Source organism: Myotis lucifugus, unplaced genomic scaffold (assembly GCF_000147115.1).
Source record: "Myotis lucifugus unplaced genomic scaffold, Myoluc2.0 scaffold_87, whole genome shotgun sequence".
Taxonomy (NCBI): Eukaryota; Metazoa; Chordata; class Mammalia; order Chiroptera; family Vespertilionidae; genus Myotis; species Myotis lucifugus.
This window is the reverse complement of record NW_005871135.1, coordinates 3263146-3281669: the sequence shown is the minus strand read 5'-3', so window position 1 is coordinate 3281669 and position 18524 is coordinate 3263146. Positions and strand designations below refer to the sequence as shown.

The following is an 18524-nucleotide window of genomic DNA, read 5'->3' as shown; positions in this document are numbered from 1 at the left end:
TGAATTTGTTAACATCCCATCTATGAATCATCTAATTAGTACTTAATGAAAATCTTTTTCACGAAATATTAGAGGCCCAAGTTTTATACTAGTGAGGTTTAAGTTAATATATATACAGAGTAGCTAAAACTTTAAATTGAATATAATCCGCCACTCAGATTACTAAAATGTTTCCTGTTTGTAGACAAGATGAACATTTGTTAAATTCCTTATTTTGCGTTTTCTTTAACATCATTCTCAAAAATTAGTCACCTCTGCTATCACTTGAGTCATGAGAGTTTTATAAGTATGATTTTTTTAAAATTCACTAGTTGTGAAGAGAAACCAGACTTTTGGTTGTAATTAAATTTAATGTTCTAACTTTTCTGGACGAGAGGTTTTATTTGGAAAAGAGTCATGCTACACCAACTCAAATTCTTTGAAGTGAGATTTCAATATGATGTATATCAGGGCACTAAAACTTTGCAACTTTCTGAGTACAATTAAAACTACATAAAACAAAGAAGGAGGGGTGCTTTCTGTAACAAGGTTGGAGGTTAATTTAAAAAGAACACACGTATAAGAAAAAGAAATCCTAATCACCAGAATACATGGCGTTTTTTATGCTACCAATATGAAAACGTTTAAAGCTGTCAAGGTATGTCAGAAGCTTGCAGGAAATGAGTCCAGAGTAAGTTTCGAACAGTGTACATTCTTTCCCATCATTAATTTCCTTCCATGCCAAGGGCATTTCGGCATCAGTAGTTTCTGAAGATGTGAAGATGAACTTATAGCAACATCTGTTGTATCTGATGTGTCTTTTCCCAGAAAACCTTGAACTGTGGATGGGTATAAGGCCAACAAACTTGGCACAAATTCCTACAAACACATCAGCAGGCACCATAATGGGTACTTCTTTGAAAACTATATACATCATCCGAGCCACATCTTGGGACATAATAAAGGCCTCACCACTACAGTAATCTGGGTAGTACTTTTCTGGGTATTCAATAAGAGGGACAAATTCTTGACTAGTAGGGTCTCTATTGGGCATATCCTGATGGATAACTCTTCCTACATAGATATCTTCAAGGTGTTCTTTCAAGTTGAGAAGGTAATTTACCAAGCTTAGTGGATTGACAAACATATCTTCATCAACTTTGAGAATGAATAAGGCGTTAGGGCAGAAAGTCACAGCCCACTGCGTCATTGTGATGATCTTTAGAGTTTGGTTCTCAGCACTGTCCAAAAAGATTCCTTCGATTATATCGTTATTCTTATAGGACTCTTTGTCTATCTCTTGCTGGGTAGTTGCCATAATAGGCATTCCCAAAGCAAACAGTGTGAGAATGGGATGCCCTTGGACACTGGTCATGTTACCCCAGGTTTTTCTGATGAGGTCCCGTCTTGTTCGATTCCCGGGGCTACTGAAGATAAGAGAGAGCAAAAATATGTTCTTCCCTTTACACACCTCCAACTGGCTCATGATATAATATTTGGAAAGATTACTTCTTAGGGGCTCCATGTTCAATTTTCTTGCCTTATCCTTAATTTCAAGAACTTTCATATCTACATAAGGCAAAGCATGCAGAAAGTATTCTTCCACAAAATCAGCCCCAAAAAACAAGGCATGAAATAGGATAACATTAAACAGAATGAAACACCACTGGTGAGTCCGAAGTCTGCAGAATGTCACCTAAATAAGAAAAGGACACATGTTCATTCAACCTTCATCTCCATTTCTGTTTTTGCCCCCATCAAACACTATATCTCTTACAACACTTAGTGGTACACTATTTTAAGTGTTTTTGTTAATCTGTCCCCAACTAGATCATGGCCTTCTGGACAGCAGGCATCATGCCTATCTCTTTTCCAGTAGTGCTGAGTTCAGTGTTTGGCACAAAGTGGAAGCAGAATAAAATGTTAGTTGGTTGTTTTCTTGCCTGTTTGGATGAGGGCCTGCTTACTATATACAAGGCTCTGTGTCAAAGCAAAGAGTCCTACATAGGCACATGGATATAAAGTAACAAGTGGCATCATTGTGCTAAAAGCCTATAGGAAAATACATGATGTTCTTCCTGGAATTGAAGCTCTTGGATCAGTTTCTTCTCTAATTACAAAGGTCAAGGGCTATTTTTCAATGACATGGTTGCTTTTGTTGGCCACTGCATGATGGCTACTATCAAACATTTACATTATTCCAGTATGACTTTTCAACTTACTCTAATACTTGATTCTGACATTGTCTGTCTTGACAATGTTCCTTAATCCATCTGACATGTCTGTCAATATGGGCAAATTCCTGCTATCTGCTTAGCACCCCATTCAGAGATCTAGGACGGAGTGGTGCCAAGCTTCCATCACTTTATCAAAGGAGATGGCAACTTTCCATTTAGAAGAGTATATGCAGTATTGTAATATAATAGATCCAGGAAACATTAAAGGAATTAAATCTCTGTTCATTGGTGCTTCCATCAACAAAACCTCCCATAATAATAGCTACCTCTTATTGAACACTTGTCATGGCCCAGTTGCATGCCTTAATCATTTAGCATGGCAATATCCCTTTCAAATAGGTTTTTCAAAATCAAGCTGAGCATTGAGTTGTTGAGTAATTTGCCCAAGATCATTCAATGTGTAAGGGGGTTAAGTACAGCCATGATTTGAACTCAAGTATGTCAAATTCCAAAGCTCGCTCTTAACCACTAGAGCAGCACCAACGAACATTTTATTCCGCTTCCACTTTGTGCTGTTGATGGAAGCACCAATGAACAGAGATTTAATTCCTTTAATGTTTCCTGTGGTCGCGACCCCTTTGGGGGTCGCCTAAGACCATCGGAAAACACATATATAATTACATATTGTTTTTGTGATTAATCACTGCTTTAATTATGTTCAACTTGTAACAATGAAAATACATCCTGCATATCAGATATTTACATTACGATTCATAACAGTAGCACAATTACAGTTATGAAGTAGCAACGAAAATAATTTTATGGTTGGGGGTCACCACAACATGAGGAACTGTATTAAAGGGTTGCTGCATTAGGAAGGTTGAGAACCACTGCACTAGAGAATCCTGACTCCTATCTTTTACTTTTCCATGTCTGTTGAACAGGAAAAAACAACCAAACCAAAGTCCTGATATTAGAATCTGAATTCCTTTCCATTTTCTCAGTGCTGATTATTTGTACATAGAAGAAACCCCAGCCACCTCAAAGGCTATTGTAATAGATAGCAAATGCTTCAGAGATTATAAGAAACTTACCTGCATGTTGTCTGTGAGCAATTTCAGGGCTTTGAAAATTACTGAGTCCAGATGCCAAATTATGCCCAAATGTGTCTCAGGATCAAGGCAGTCTAACAGCAATTGAAGTACTAGGTGCCTCAGACTTTAAGGATAAGGTTTCTAGCCAATCAACCTGAGCTTTTGTCCCAGAATACCTGCTGGCTGTATAGGAGAGCAAGTGCTGATCATGTTACAGCTAGAGTGAATCCAGAACAAAGAGTTAAAAAAAAAAAAAAGCAAACCTCTTTAAATGCTTCCACTCTTCTGTACCTCTTGAAACTGACACTTTGTCTTTATGCCAGTTTCTGATGAAGTATGCCTGGGAGTTGAAAGAACAGTTCACCCACACCCCCTCTCCACAGCATCATCACACAAGGAGAAATGTCACATAGTGTTTTTGGAGTGCATCTCACACAACTGAACAGTTGAAGTAATTCATGCCCTCCACACATGCACATGCAAGAAAGGTACTAAACATCCAGGAATAGGTGTCATACCAGTGGGTGCAATTTTTTCTCCCCATATAAACAAATGGTGAGGTTTGGGATATGTTTCATTGGGAAGGATTTTGAATTCCTAGTGTAGGCTATGGAAGAGCTTTACTAAATCATGTGTTATCCAACTACCTCTCCCAGGTAACTATCCCAGAATGGAAAATAACATGTAGTCTATTTTAGCCTGAATTGAAGAGACTGAGCATTTGATATTTAGCATTAGCTATTTTCCTAGAGAATATATATGTAGGAAGTATCTCAAACATTGTTTCCACCAGTAAGTTTATTTTCAGGAAAGAACAACATCCAGCATATTTTCATGTTTCTGTCACAGAAGCAGTTGTGCTTTGCGCTCTGTTATCTGACCAGGCTATTTTTTTCTCTTTCTTCTTTTCACATGTTGATCCTCTTACTGGCTATTCACGTCAGTTTTTGTAATTACTTGACCAGGAATAGCTCATTACATTTAAAGTTGTCTAGGTTTTCTCAACAATCATTGCTTAACATTGGAACTTTTTAAAAGTTGGAAAACCTAACCTTGAAAACCATTCAAATGAAAGGGATTTTTTTACATATACTAAATCTAACAATTAAATAGGTCTTAGAGATATTTAATTAAAAACATCCTATTTTGCAATTTTTATTTTTTATAGAGCCATATATTTTGCTCCTGGGTCTCCTCTGAGCTTAAACTTAGAGAATTTGGTTTCTTTGTCCATAAGAGCTTCAAACAATATATTGCCTCTGGAGCAGCTCCATCTGGAATTTCCAGTGTGAGTCATCAAACTCCTACCATATTTGGATTGAGACTGCTGGAAACATATAGAGGTGTTTGGTTTTCTTGATTACCTTAGTTAGGACTGCCTTCCCTTTCACGGAGGTTATCTGATCTGTGAACTCATGTCCCCCCATCACCCCCCCCCCTACTCACACAGTCATTTTTTATTTCCCATGTTTCAAGTACTGTAGATGGACTCAGGCTATTTGGAGCCCTGCTCTACCACTAACTATATATGTGACTATCTTACATCTATATTATGTGTTATGCCTATATCACTCAACTGAGCTGTTCAGTATAGTAGCCATAAGCCACATGCCAGTGCCCCAGGGCCCAGGCCTCACGCAGGGCCCACACCAACCATTTAATTATTTTTGTTGCTTTTGAGAGAGAGAGAGAGAGAGAAAGCAGAGAGAGAGAGAAAGATTTGTTGTTCCACTTATTTATGCATTCATTGGTTGATTCTTATATGTGTGCTGATCAGAGACCATGCATATTGGGATGGTGCTCTAACCAATTGAGCTACCAGCCAGGGTCAAAACTTCAATTAATTAAAATTAAATACAACTAAGATTTTATTTCCTTAGTCACATTAGGTAATTTTCAAGTGTTTGAGAGCCACCAGAGGTTACTAGCTGTCCTATTGGACAGCACAGATAGAGAATACCATTGCTGAAAGTCCTATTGGACACTGCTGGTATAAGATGTGTAAATGTATGTGTTTGTGTGTGTGTGCACACATGTGTGTAAAATTTATGAGCCTTACGGAGAGATAAGGATACTTATGCTCTGAAGGCCTATGTTGAAATATTCTTTTGATCTGGGTTTCTCCATCTCTACAAATGGAGCTGATAATAGTAACTAGCATGTAGGATTGTGGTGGTGGGAATTGAGTGCTATAACTTAAAAAGTAGCTTGACACTAAAGATTGTTTTATCTCCTTAGTTCTCAGAACGATCAGATGAGGAAAATAAAGCCAGAGGTTAAGTAACCAGCCTGAGTGTTTAAGAGTTGAGGTTCAAGTATAATAATCTCTCTTCTTTCCCTCACCAACCTTAATTTTTCGCCTTAGCACTTGCTAAAGTTTGCGTCATGTCTTATTTATCTGTCCCTTCCACTAGGAGATAAGCCCCAGAAGGCCAGGATTTTTGTGCTTTTTATTCACTAACCCTATCTTCTTGGCAGTGTTTGGGACACAATAGGTGCTTAGTAGGTTGTTTGACTTTGGACACGTCACTTAACTTCTCCTCCCTCTCCTCCATGAAGTGAGGATAACAGAAAAAGTGCCGCAGAGTTGGAGCAAGATCAGATTGGAACATAAATGCGCTGGCTGTGTTCCGATATTCTGGAAATAAGCTTAGGTCCGGGCTCCACAACTGTCGAGAGAGCCGCACTGCGCATGCTCCGCCTCCCTCGCCGCTCTCCTCAGCCTGCTGCTTCCCCCTTGAGGCGGGGGCCGGAAGTGCAGCCGCGTCCGTAGGGCGCCGCGGGCGGAGGGACGCGCGGAGATGACGCAAGCAGCACCGGAAGCCGCTCCTGGGTTAGGTTGCGGACGGAGAGCGGCGGCCGCGGGTCCAGGTCTGTTCTGTATATGAGGCGGGGCCTGTTGGGGAGGGGGTTCGCAGCCGCCCGCGCTCCTGCTGACCCGCCGCACCTCCGGCCCTTGTTTTCTTTTCCCTGCAGGCGCCATGGCTGTGGAGCGGACCCGGCCGCTGCGAGGCTCTGGCGGCCCGAGCGCGCCTGGTCGGTGTGGGCCCCGCGCGAGGTCCCGGGCCCTGGGGCGCTCGCTCAGGTCAGTGCCGCGCGGAACACGCTCCCGGAGCCGGGGACCTGGGAGCGACGGACGGGTGGAAGGGCTCTGGAGTTGATGTTAGACTTGGGAAAATTGAGCCTCGGAGTTACTGCCTCGGTTTCCTTAGCTGCGAAATGCGTTAGCAGTGACGTTCCAGGGCTGCCCTGAGGTTGAAAGATGAAGTGTCGAGAGGTGTATGAAGTGCAAGCGCTGTACTAACGTGAGGGACTGCGCCATAGTTGTGGGTATGCCATGGAAACAGGTGTGTATGTGGGGTGCTGCTTGAAATAAAGGTAACAGTATTCATGCCAATAATAATGGTTACTGGCATTTCTTGTAGGCTTACCAGTTTGTCAGGTACGGTGCTAAACGCTTCACATACATTATCCTACACACAAACACCCTTGTAGGCAGTGTTGTTCATGGTTACAAGTGGCTACAACTCAGTTTGACCAGTGAGGCAACTGGGCTTTTGCAACAGGTGACGTGATTTGCCCTAGGGTCACCCAACAGTAAGTGGAGTTGCAGAGCCCTTATTTTTATTCTATTTGAACTCTTTCAAAGCTTTTAAATGGATAGTATATTCACGTAGTTTTCAATTCAAAAAAAAAAGGGACCCCTTACTCCTGTTCCTCAGCTCTTCAGTTTTCTCTGGAGACAACCAGTGTTACCAGCTTCTTGAATATTGAAAAGCTATTCTGTGTCTGTGAAAGCCTCTGTACTTTTTAACTGCTGATTATGCTCGATAAGAGAGGAAGATGAAGCCTCCTCCCCCAAAACAAAGGTCTTGCTTTTGCTCTTGACTAGGCCAGGTTCTGGTGGAGGAGAGGAAAATGCATTCACCATGTTTTACCCAGAATGTCAGGTCTCTAAGTAAGACCTAGAGGTAGAGGTTTTGTTTTGGGAGGGTGGGGGCAGGGCAAGATGTTGATCCTGCTACTATCTGTGGAACCCTAGGAAAGTCACTCCACTTCTTGGGCCATACATTTCCTCATTTATTAGTTAAGGGCAGTAGTACTGACACCTTACACAAGGTTGTGAAAACCAAATGAAGTAATGTCTATGAGTAGACATTAAACCAAAACAAATAGGAGAGTTGCCTAAGGGAACATAGGGGGTTAAAAGGGCAGAACCAGAGACCAAACCCAGGTCTCCCATCTCCCAATTTAAGAGTCTTTTTCATCACACCACCCATTTCAGAGCTTTGTGATTGTTAATATTGAGGGCAGGAGGGCAAGTTTAATCTTAAATGGAGGGGAAAAGGGCAAGATAACACGAGTGTAGGTAAAGTGGAGAGAAAAATACACCTGGTGGGAAACTAGCCCCAAGTTGATAATGGCCCTTAATTATTAAAATTAAATACCCAGTAAGTTTGAGCCCTTGAGTTTTTCTTCCATATATCAAGCCATTTTAAGAGAAACTTTGTGATAAGATCATAGAGTTCAAAGGGATGTTAGTGCTCACGTCCCTTTCAGCCTCAGGGTCACTAAAAACTTGCCTGCTAGGTGTTTATAATAATAAAACTAACAAAAGTGCCATTTGAGTTACTCTAGACTGAGCTCTGTGCTAAGCATGTCCCTGCCCTATTTCTGATTTTCACAACTCTCAGGGTGAATGATAGCTGAATCAGTAAAAATTTTGACTGACTGTAAAGCATTTTCATTCTGCCTTTGTATTCAGTTGTCTTTGACTGTTCCCAGTAATGGGAAGCTCACCACTCTGGAGGCAGCTATTCCATTATTAAAAAGCTCTGATGATTTAAAAGCTCCTCCTCACTGTTGAATTGAAATTCCACTTCCTGAAGTTTTCCCCCTCGGGGCCTTATGCTGCCAGTACATAACACATACTCCTAGAAGCTTTCTTCTAAAAGTGTTCAGTTTAGCCTGTGGCCTTAAGAAAATTCCCTCCAAAGTTAGTTGATTTTTTTTAGAAAAGTAAAAACTGGTGTTTTGTTTTTTTTTCATGATGCAGACAATGTTTAATAAATAGAATGCCAGTTCAATATACAGCTATAGGGATACCAAACTAAACTGTTCTTGTTGTCTATGGAAAAGCTCAAGAAGAAATCAGAATGGTGTTTTTTAATCATGCATTCTGCTGAGTTAATGGGCTTGCTTGATTAAAATAAAGATTCTTTTTTTTATTTTTCATGACAGTCAGAGATGAAGAACTGGAAACAGCCACCCATAAGGGGTTCAGTAGCTTAAAGGGCAATCTCTAATTGTAAGGATTGGGGAAAAAATTTTTCTTAGGAGTTAGGAGAATACATAATTCTTAGAAATGGCTGGTGTTTTTTTAATAACGGTGCTCACTGAAAATCTTGTTCCTCAGTCTTCTGTGGTGTCATGAGCACATGGCATGCTGTAGGATGTCTCTTAAATAAGAATAATGGGAACCTGATCATATTTTCCTGGGTATTACAAATTTGTCTTGTGGCCATTTAAATAACAATTCCGTTTTCATAAATGTAAGCGTTTTTATAATGGATTTGTGGAAAATTTTGTGTGTGTAGGTGTTAGAGGAAACCCTATTCCCTTTTTCACTAAAAAATTATTCTGGCAGATGTTTTGATGTATGTTTTTAATTGGCCAATATTAAGTTATTAGCTGTTGTGACATTGTATGAATGCTCATTTAAAAGAGTTGTTTTTGTCTTGCTATGAATGCTTTTTTTAAACTAAAAAATTTTTTGAAGTGTTATAGATAGATTGATTGTTAGGATTGAGAAGTAAGAGTCTTGTTATCTTGTTTTAAGTTGATAAAACTTTTGGTGAACTGATTATTTTTTGGCAGCCAAACAAATCCTTTAATTAATAAATAAATCCTACCTAGCCCAAACCCTGAGACTTCAAGAGCATTATTTTAAAGTCTATTCCCTGCTCTAAAAAAACTAGATGATATAATTGGTTGCTTCTACTTTTTTTGCCCAATAACATTCTTGCCAAACTTGATATTGGGGAAATTAATAAAAATGGTTTTTACTCAGCTTGTATAAAGGTAGAAGATGAGATCTAGCTTTTTGTGTAGACCTGATCTAGGTGACATATATAAAAAGGAATGTATTTTCCTCTTCCATATTAATTTGGACATACATTTTAAAAATGAGCTTGATAATCTGGTGGGAAATTGATCAGATTAGAAGGAATTTTTTTTTCTTCTTTTTTTAATCATGGAAATGTTAAACATGTAAAAAGAAAGAGAATAATAATTCTTCATCACCCAGCACTCACATCTATCAACATATGGCCAATCTTGGGGAAAATGGTTTTTACTGATTTGCTTTATTTTTGTTCTTTTTCCATTAGTTTAGTCCCCATTGTTAGGAGTGATTTGACACCTTGACACACTGTGGATACTGCAAATTTTTTTTGTTCCAGTTAGCCCTGGAGCAATTTGTCCTTGTCCTAAGGGGGTAGGTGGTATAATCACAAAGGCACAGTGCCCCCAGATCGAGTTACAAGGTTGTGATGCTCCTGGTTGTAGCTGACTTCAGAGAGAGACAGCTTGATCTTGTTGGAAAATTACTGATCTTGAGAGCACTGGCTTCCAAGTCTGTTCTGCTGTTTTAGCTCTGTTGACTATAGGCAAATCACTTATCTCCTCTGATCTGTAACTCCTTATCTGCACAGTGGAGATGATGATACCTGGGTTTTGGTGTTTTGTAAGTATCAGGAATATTTATTTGTTCAGACTTCTAAGACCCACATAACTCTGGGGCACATGGTTAAGAGTTGTCACCAACTCACATGAGGCTTATAAAAAATAGACTATGTAAGGCCAGATAAGGCTTTTGGTAATTCATGTTCTAACAGGCAGTGCCATAAAGGAAGTGGAAGAACCAGAATACCTGAGCTACCTAACTTATTAAATCTGTGTATTTTTCTTCCCCAAACATTTATGCCTGTACGTTTATTACAAAAGCGAGTAATGAGTTCTGTGATTTTAGTAACAGGTCAGGTTGTGTCTAGCATGATAACTAATGTGTCAGGTTATTGCTCTAGACTTGCTTTCTGGTTGTCACATCATGGTGCTTATTTTTGTGGTTTTAATGCCTAAATAGAATATATTAAGGGAATCATGTTATGATGATTTTGATGAAGGAGGGGTATATTATATAGAATACATTGTTTCATTATGAATGAATGCTTTGTAAATCTTTGTGAAAATGCATGTAGCATGTGCTAGACTTCAAAAGGAGCAAATCACACACATCAACATAAGTTTCATTGACTTATGTTTCGGAGATCATGATTTGTTAAAGAATGTTTTCTCAAATGTATTTTCTTTTGTGTGCATGGAAAAATGTCGATACAGTGTATTAACTGTTAAGTTGTAATGTTGTAACTAAGCATAAAGTTGTAATGCCAAAATTTTTATACTAATTTTTAATACTTCATTTGTTAGTAGTCTTGCTTGAACGGTCTTTTGAGCAGAACTAATACAATATTTTGATGTGCCACAGGTAAATTTTTCCATAACCTTATGGAGAGAAAGGACTTTGAGACATGGCTTGATAACATTTCTGTTACATTTCTTTCTCTGACGGACTTGCAGAAAAATGAAACTCTGGATCACCTGATTAGTCTGAGTGGGGCAGTCCAGCTCAGGCACCTCTCTAATAACCTGGAGACTCTCCTCAAGCGGGACTTCCTCAAACTCCTGCCCTTGGAGCTCAGTTTTTATTTGTTAAAATGGCTCGATCCTCAGACTTTACTCACATGCTGCCTCGTCTCTAAACAGTGGAATAAGGTGATAAGTGCCTGTACAGAGGTGTGGCAGATTGCATGTAAAAATTTGGGCTGGCAGATAGATGATTCTGTTCAGGACGCTTTGCACTGGAAGAAGGTTTATTTGAAGGCTATTTTAAGAATGAAGCAACTGGAGGACCATGAAGCCTTTGAAACCTCATCATTAATTGGACACAGTGCCAGAGTGTATGCACTTTACTACAAAGATGGACTTCTATGTACAGGTAAGGGACCCTGGAACTGTTCTCCCCTCGCCCCCTGCCCCCCAATAGTGATTTTGGGGAAAAACCAGTGAAAAAGTTGAGTTTAGTCCAAGCAAGTAGTAGTTAGATCTTCTTGGAAGAATTACATAACCTTCTCTGTGTTTTGTTTCCTTCTTTGTCTGTACTGGTTAGGAAGGGAGGTCTGTTTTGTTTTAAATTCCTGTGGTGCTAAGAAGAATTAGAAGTTAAGAGTTTGGGCATGGGCCGAAACCGGTTTGGCTCAGTGGATAGAGCGTCGGCCTGCGGCCTGAAAGGTCCCGGGTTCGATTCCGGTCAAGGGCATGTACCTAGGTTGTGGGCACATCTCCAATAGGAGATGTGCAGGAGGCAGCTAATCGATGTTTCTCTCTCATCGATGTTTCTAACTCTCTATCTCTCTCCCTTCCTCTCTGTAAAAAGTCAATAAAATATATTAAAAAAAAAAAAAAAGAGTTTGGGCATGGGAAGAAATACAGTGGATATTTTAACTAGGCCAGTGGTCAGCAAACTCATTAGTCAACAGAGCCAAATATCAACAGTACAACGATTGAAATTTCTTTTGAGAGCCAAATTTTTTAAACTTAAACTATATAGGTAGGTACATTGTTATTAACTTAATTAGGGTACTCCTAAGGCTTAGGAAGAGCCACACTCAAGGGGCCAAAGAGCCGCATGTGGCTCTCGAGCCGCAGTTTGCCGACCACGGAACTAGGCAGTTAAGTAACTTTATATAACACTAGAGGCTTGGTGCATGAAATTCGTGCACAGGTGGGGTCCCTAGGCCTGGCTAGTGATCAGGGAGATTGGCTGGCTGTGGGAGGTTGGCTGTGGGAGTGCACTGACCACCAGGGGGTGGCTCCTGCATTGAGCATCTGCCCCCTGGTGGTCAGTGCAAATCATAGTGATTAGTTGTTTCAGTTGTTCTGATTGTTCTGGTTGCTTAGGCTTTTATATATATAGGTATCATTAAAATTTAAGATTTTGTATATCTTCCAATTATAATGGGTATGTGTTTCTACATATGATTATAATCACTGCCCACATTTTAAGCAGTACATTTTGGCAGGCATTGTAAATAATTCTTAGTGTTTCAAATGACTCTCAGCAGTTCTTATAAATGATCCCAATACCTATTCACTTTCATTGTGTATAATATATAGGGATACTCTGTATTCTTTCTTCATCCAAGATAATTTCTAATAAATATTTGAGTATTTCCTAAATTATTAAACTATTTTTCATAATATATATACTGTTCTTTTGTGTAAATAAATCATCATTATATAGCCATTTACATTTAGTGCATATTCAATGTTTTGTTTGCATATTTTCCTTTTGAATTATTTATTTGGGGGAGAAGCCTCATGGTAGAATCACCAGGTCCAGAAATATGAATGATTTTATAGCTTCTCTTAATATCCTTTCCAGATAGGTTGAATTGATGCCATGCCTACAGCAGTCTTAAATAACCTGCTTCTCCCTCAGAGTTCTACCAGGCTGCATTTTAACATTTATTTTAAAATATTTACATATGTAAATATATATATGTTTATTAAAGAGGGGTGGAGAGAGAGAGAAACATCCATTGGTTGCCTCCCACATGCACCCCCACCAGGGCTGAGGATGGAATCCAGGTACCTGCCCTTGACTGGGAATCAAGAGACTCTAACTACTTAACAGTACCGGCCAATTTTAATATTTTTAATAGTTAAAAGATACATTATTTCTCATGATTGTTTTAAAATTTTATTTTTTACTCATGAGGATATACATTTTGTTATATTACCCAAAATAGTTTGTTTTATAAAATAAATATTAAATGTAAGGCACTTCCTGGTTTTGTTTGTCATACTGAAGTTACTCCATGCTTATTGCTATTTTCCTATAAGCCTGATTATTGGAACATCATCTGTTCTTTTATACTTTAATGTACTTTCCCAGTTGTGGTGAGGGCTTTTCCATGTCCTTTTTGCCTCATAATCAATGGCAGGTATTTAAAAATTTTTTTAAAGCTTGAGATGCAGTGTTAACTCATTCGTACTTAGGTAAATACTGACAGTTGACTCATTTTCAGAACCACCTCTAGCTTTAAAAAATCTCATCAAACTTTACATTTTTGTGTGTGTGTTAATCCTCACTGAGGATATTTTTTCCATTGATTTTTAGAGAGAATGGAAGGGAGAGGGAGAGACAGAGAGAGAGAAACATTGATTGGTAGCCTCCTGCACATGCCCCACCAGCACTGGGGATCGAGCCTGCAACCAAAATAAATAATTCAATTGTATGTGCCCTTGATTGCAGTTGAACCTGCGACCCTTCAGTCTGTGGGCCGACGCTCTCACTACTAAGCAACCAGCCAGGGCTCAAACTTTACTTTTGAAGGACAATAAAATGACTCCACTTACTTGAAGCAGAAGTAAATGGGACACATTCACTGAATTATTTAACTACCCAGAAAGTTAATATTTATAAAAACTGGGCCCAATCTTGAATTTTGTAATTATTCTCTTCTATGTTCTGTTATTTTTATTCTGATTAAATTAATCAGGTTAGTGTATTGGAAGTCATGCTGTGTCTGTTGAAAATAATCCAAAGCATTCATTTAATTTTTTCTAATGTAGCATCCCTGGGATTGTTATTAGTGAGAAAAATATTTGTTACCGAATTACATAGGCATACCTTGTTTTATTGAGCTTTGCTTTGGTGTGCTTCACAGATACTGCCTTTCCCCCTCGCCCCCATAAATTGAAGGCAAAACCCTATACCCATGGTTGGCAAACTGCAGCTCGCAAGCCACATGTGGCTCTTTGGCCCCTTGAGTGTGGCTCTTCCTTAGCCTTAGGAGTACCCTAATTAAGTTAATAACAATGTACCTACCTATATAGTTTAAGTTTAAAAAATTTGGCTCTCGCCCTAACCGGTTTGGCTCAATAAATAGAGCTTCGGCCTGCGGACTCAAGGGTCCCAGGTTCGATTCCAGTCAAGGGCATGTACCTTGGCTGTGGGCACATCCCCAGTAGGGAGTGTGCAGGAGGCAGCTGATCGATGTTTCTCTCTCATCGATGTTTCTAACTCTCTATCCTTCTCCCTTCCTCTCTGTAAAAAAATCAATAAAATATATTTTAAAAAAAAATTTGGCTCTCAAAAGAAATTTCAATTGTTGTACTGTTGATATTTGGCTCTGTTAACTAATGAGTTTGATGACCACTGCCTTATACTAGCAAAAAGATTATGACTCGCTGAAGGCTCAGTGTTTTTTAGCAATAAAGTATTTTTTAATTAAGGTATGTTGTTTTTTTTTGACACATGCTATTGCACACTCAGTAGACTACAGTATAGTGTAAAAACTTCTATATGCACTGGGAAAACCAAAAAATTTGTGAGACTCACTTTATTGCAGTGGTCTGGAACCAAACTTGCAATATCTCTGAGTTATGCCTGTGAAGTGTTTGTGTCATCTTGTTACTTAGCTTGTATTTTTCACTGTGGTTGAATTGGGAAATTCTGAATTTGGAAATAAGCTTATAGGGTCTCTCAGGTTAGCCCTTTGAACAGTAGTAAAATGATATTGCCATAAAGATTGATGGCTAATGCTAAAATTAACATGGGATAGATTGAATGAGGTAATTATTGTGCTCATTTTTGAAATGGTAAGAAAGGGACCTGTTGTACTTTGTGCTGTTCAGTAAGCATTTATTTTTAAAATGCCTTCTATGTGAAAGACAGTATAAAGATATACATAAATAAGTTGGAGCAGAGAATACACATACTGGGATCAAAAAGGTAACCTGGTTAAGTAGAACTCTCCACATGGACTATGGCTAATCAGAGAACACCTGCCCTTCTAGAGAGGGTAGCTGCTGCTTCACTGTAGTGAATTATTGCCATGTGGGATTCAGGCTCAGAGTTGTCAGATCTGACTTAAGAGAAGCCTGCAAGCTGCCATATTGTGACATCTGGCTTATAGTCAAATAAGAAAAACAAGAGCCATACAAGAAGTATGATCAAATGATTTAGTTGAAATGTGTAAAAAGGAAATTCATGTAGTTCAGAAGGAGTGATTTCCATTTGAGAAAATGGAGCAGTGTTTTCTGTTGAGTCTTGAAGAATGGGTAGACTTTAGAGAGATGAGATTGAAAGTAGAGCTTTCTGCTAGGAAGATCAGCATTAGCAAACATGACAGGGCTGAGCATAGAGAATGTAGGAAGAAAATTCATGTTAGCTGGACTTCTAGGATATAAGTAGGGACTCTATAAGTGACTCTTAGAATGTAAAGAAATAGACTTAGGTGTCTTGTGAAAGCCTTGCATGCTGGGAACATGAGTTTGGACAGTTTTCTGTAAGCAGTAGGAAAAAAACTATGAAAGATTTTTGAGCAGAAAAGGGCCAGCAGGATCAGATTTTCTGCTTCAAGTAGACCAATGTTTATTATTTGTCAGTCCCAGGGCCTCTTTTTATAACATAGTTTACAGTAGTTTCATCTTAAAATAAAATTCATAGAAATTTATCTACATGTACACCTATTTTAAAAATCAATATAATACCTAAACTCCGTTTCAGAGGAGAAATAAGGCTGTAATTTAAAATAATACACATTAAACATATAGTGCTCAAGCATAGCTATGCTAGAAAACAGTAATCAGATGTTTGCGCCTCTATGTACTGACCGTGAACATGATAGCTATAAGTGCAGAACATTGTACTTGTGTCACAGATACCATCAGTGGTGTGATTTCTCAAATGGTGGAAAATGCTTAGCAAGTTCCCAACAAAACAAAGTATATTTTTCCTCAATTTACCTGGTAGTTACACTCTTAGAAAATTCAGAATAAACTGCAAATATGCTTTGTAAAACAGGTTCTAGGCTCAGATAACTAAGAATAAGCTTTCCATTTATGGATATCTGGCCAAACCTTTAAGAATGTCATGCAAACTACAAGATGATTGTTTTGTGCACTGTCCCAATCATTGCAGTATGTCTAACATTCCTGGCCTCTGCCCATTAGATGCCAGTAATAGCCCTCCACCCCCTAAATCAGTGGTTCCCAAACTTATTTGGCCTACTGCCCCCTTTCCAGAAAAAATATTACTCAGCGCCCCCTGGAAATTAATTTTTTTAAAATTTTAATAGCAATTAAACAGAAAGATATATGTATTAATGTTTCTACCTTTTTCGTAAAATATAGTAAAGAAAGGTGTAAATTAGAAACATTGAACTTTGAAATTATGAAACTATTTATTGAACTCAGAATAGAAAGGTAATACAAAAAAAGTTAAAACAAATGCACCTGTGGCCATCACCACCCCCCCTGGATCACTGCAGCGCCCACCAGGGGGCGGTAGCGCCCACTTTGGAAATTGCTGCCCTAAATCATTATGACAATTGAAGCCACCCCAAAGAATTTCTAGCATGTCCTCTTAGGAGATGATCCTGCTTTTGCTGAGACTCTCTGACATAGAGAGTACTAGAGGTTCCAAATTAAAGGATTAACCTGTTGCAGTTTAGATGAGGGTAAATAGGCCTAGGTTTAGAACAGTAAGGGTAGAGAGATTTTAAAAAGGAGAAGTTGAATGAAAGAGCAGCCACTGAAATAGAATTGACAGGATTTGGCAATAAATTGGGTTTGTGGTCAGATCCTAAAATGATTTCTTTACCTGCCTTAGCTCCCTAGGAATACAGTCACAAAATGCCCAATCTTAAAGATTATCTAGGCCTGCACTGTCCAATAACACTTACGGCTAGCCACTAGCACTTACGGCTTTTGAGCACTAAGATGTGGCTAGTTCAAATTGAGATGTGAAATACTCATTTTTAGATTTCAAAGACTTAGGATATAACATTTTATTTATTTTTTAATATATTTTTATTGATTTCAGAGAGGAAGGGAGAGGGAGAGAGAGAGAAACATCAATGATGAGAGAGTATCATTGATTCGCTGCCTCCTGCACACCCCCTACTGGGGATCGAGCCTGCAACCCGGGCATGTACCCTTGACCGGAATCCGAGCCCCTGGACCCTTCAGTTTGCAGGCCGATGCTCTATCCACTGAGCCAGACAGGCTAGGGCTAACATATTTTATATTGATTATATGTTGAAATGATAATTTAACATTGTTAAATTATATTAAATTTTTATGTTTTTACTTTTTCAATAATAGAAAATTTTAAAATACTAACATAGCTTGCATTATATTTCTATTGAACAGCACTGTTCTAGAATATTGGTTCTCAACATACTGCTCATACATTAGAATCACTTGGCAAGCTTTTAAGATTATTGGACTCCTCAGATATTCTAATTTTAGAATTTCTGAAGGTAGGGCCCTGCATATATGCTTTGATATAGCTTCCCAGGTAATTCTGATGTCTTATATCCCCACTGAGAACCACCAACCAAGTATAGAGAGGAAACAGTCCTAAACAGTAAAGTTTCCATTTCAGTATGTTCTCATAGGGTTTGCCTATGTTAAAATTTATGCTGTACTTCTTTCATAGTGATAGTTATTTTTCCATTGTCTGAAACAGTGACTCTTGACCAAACCTTAAAGGTAGAATTGTGGCTGGTGTTAATTTAGTCATTTTAGGTTTTTGGCAACAGGTCATTTGGTGCTTTTCTAGAATACTGTGTCCTTGTCATAGTGATGATATTTGTGTCTTCAAAATTTCCTTCGATTTTTTTTTTTAAATTTTTATTTCAGAGAGGAAGGGAAAGGGAGAGAGAGATAGAAATATCAATGATGAGAGACAATCATTGACTGGCTGCCTCCTGCACGCCCCCTACTGGGGATCGAACCTGCAACCCGGACATGTGCCTTTGACTGGAATCCAACCCAGGACCTTCAGTCCACAGGCTGCTGCTCTATCCACTGAACCAAACCAGCTAGGGCCCTTCGATTCTTATTACTCCTTTTCTATTCTAAAGGTAAATTGTGAGATATTAATTAGTAATTAGGATTTTAAATATAATTAAAGCAAAATTCCGAATTGTCATTGTGATAAGTATAATGTCATCATAGGCAGAAATGAAACTACTTTTTTCTACAGAATCATAAGAGGCTTTATAAGCTCATTGTTGGGTTGTTGTGAATGCCTGGTAATAATTTATCCTTGGTTATCTTAGAATAGCAGTTCTCAACCTGTGGGTCGCGACCCCTTTAGCGGTCGAATGACCCTTTCACAGAGGTTGCCTAAGACCATCCT

General features: G+C 38.8%; 2 protein-coding genes across 7 annotated transcripts in view; one reads left to right on the top strand and one right to left on the bottom strand.

Annotated features, from left to right (window-relative positions):
• Positions 1 to 574: 574 nt before the first annotated feature.
• On the bottom strand, positions 575 to 3256 carry LOC102424205 (putative UDP-GlcNAc:betaGal beta-1,3-N-acetylglucosaminyltransferase LOC100288842). Its single transcript, XM_006091134.3, has 2 exons — positions 3251 to 3256; positions 575 to 1675 (listed from the first exon to the last, which is right to left on the bottom strand). Exons 1-2 carry the CDS (start codon positions 3254 to 3256, stop codon positions 575 to 577), a joined length of 1107 nt encoding a protein of 368 aa, XP_006091196.1.
• A 2811-nt stretch (positions 3257 to 6067) lies between these two features.
• FBXW2 (F-box and WD repeat domain containing 2) overlaps positions 6068 to 18524 on the top strand; it is a 29927-nt gene continuing 17470 nt past the window's right edge. Inside the window, exons 1-4 of one of the 6 annotated variants that reach the window (XM_006091093.3) lie at positions 6068 to 6121; positions 6227 to 6335; positions 6463 to 6597; positions 10889 to 11306. In XM_006091093.3, coding sequence (XP_006091155.1) covers positions 6532 to 6597; positions 10889 to 11306 — 484 coding nt within the window. In that variant the 5' untranslated portion in view covers positions 6068 to 6121; positions 6227 to 6335; positions 6463 to 6531. Of the gene's footprint in view, positions 6122 to 6226; positions 6598 to 10796; positions 11307 to 18524 lie in introns of those variants that run through there. The other 5 variants (XM_014457887.2, XM_006091091.3, XM_014457885.2 and 2 more) reach the window with 5 other exon arrangements.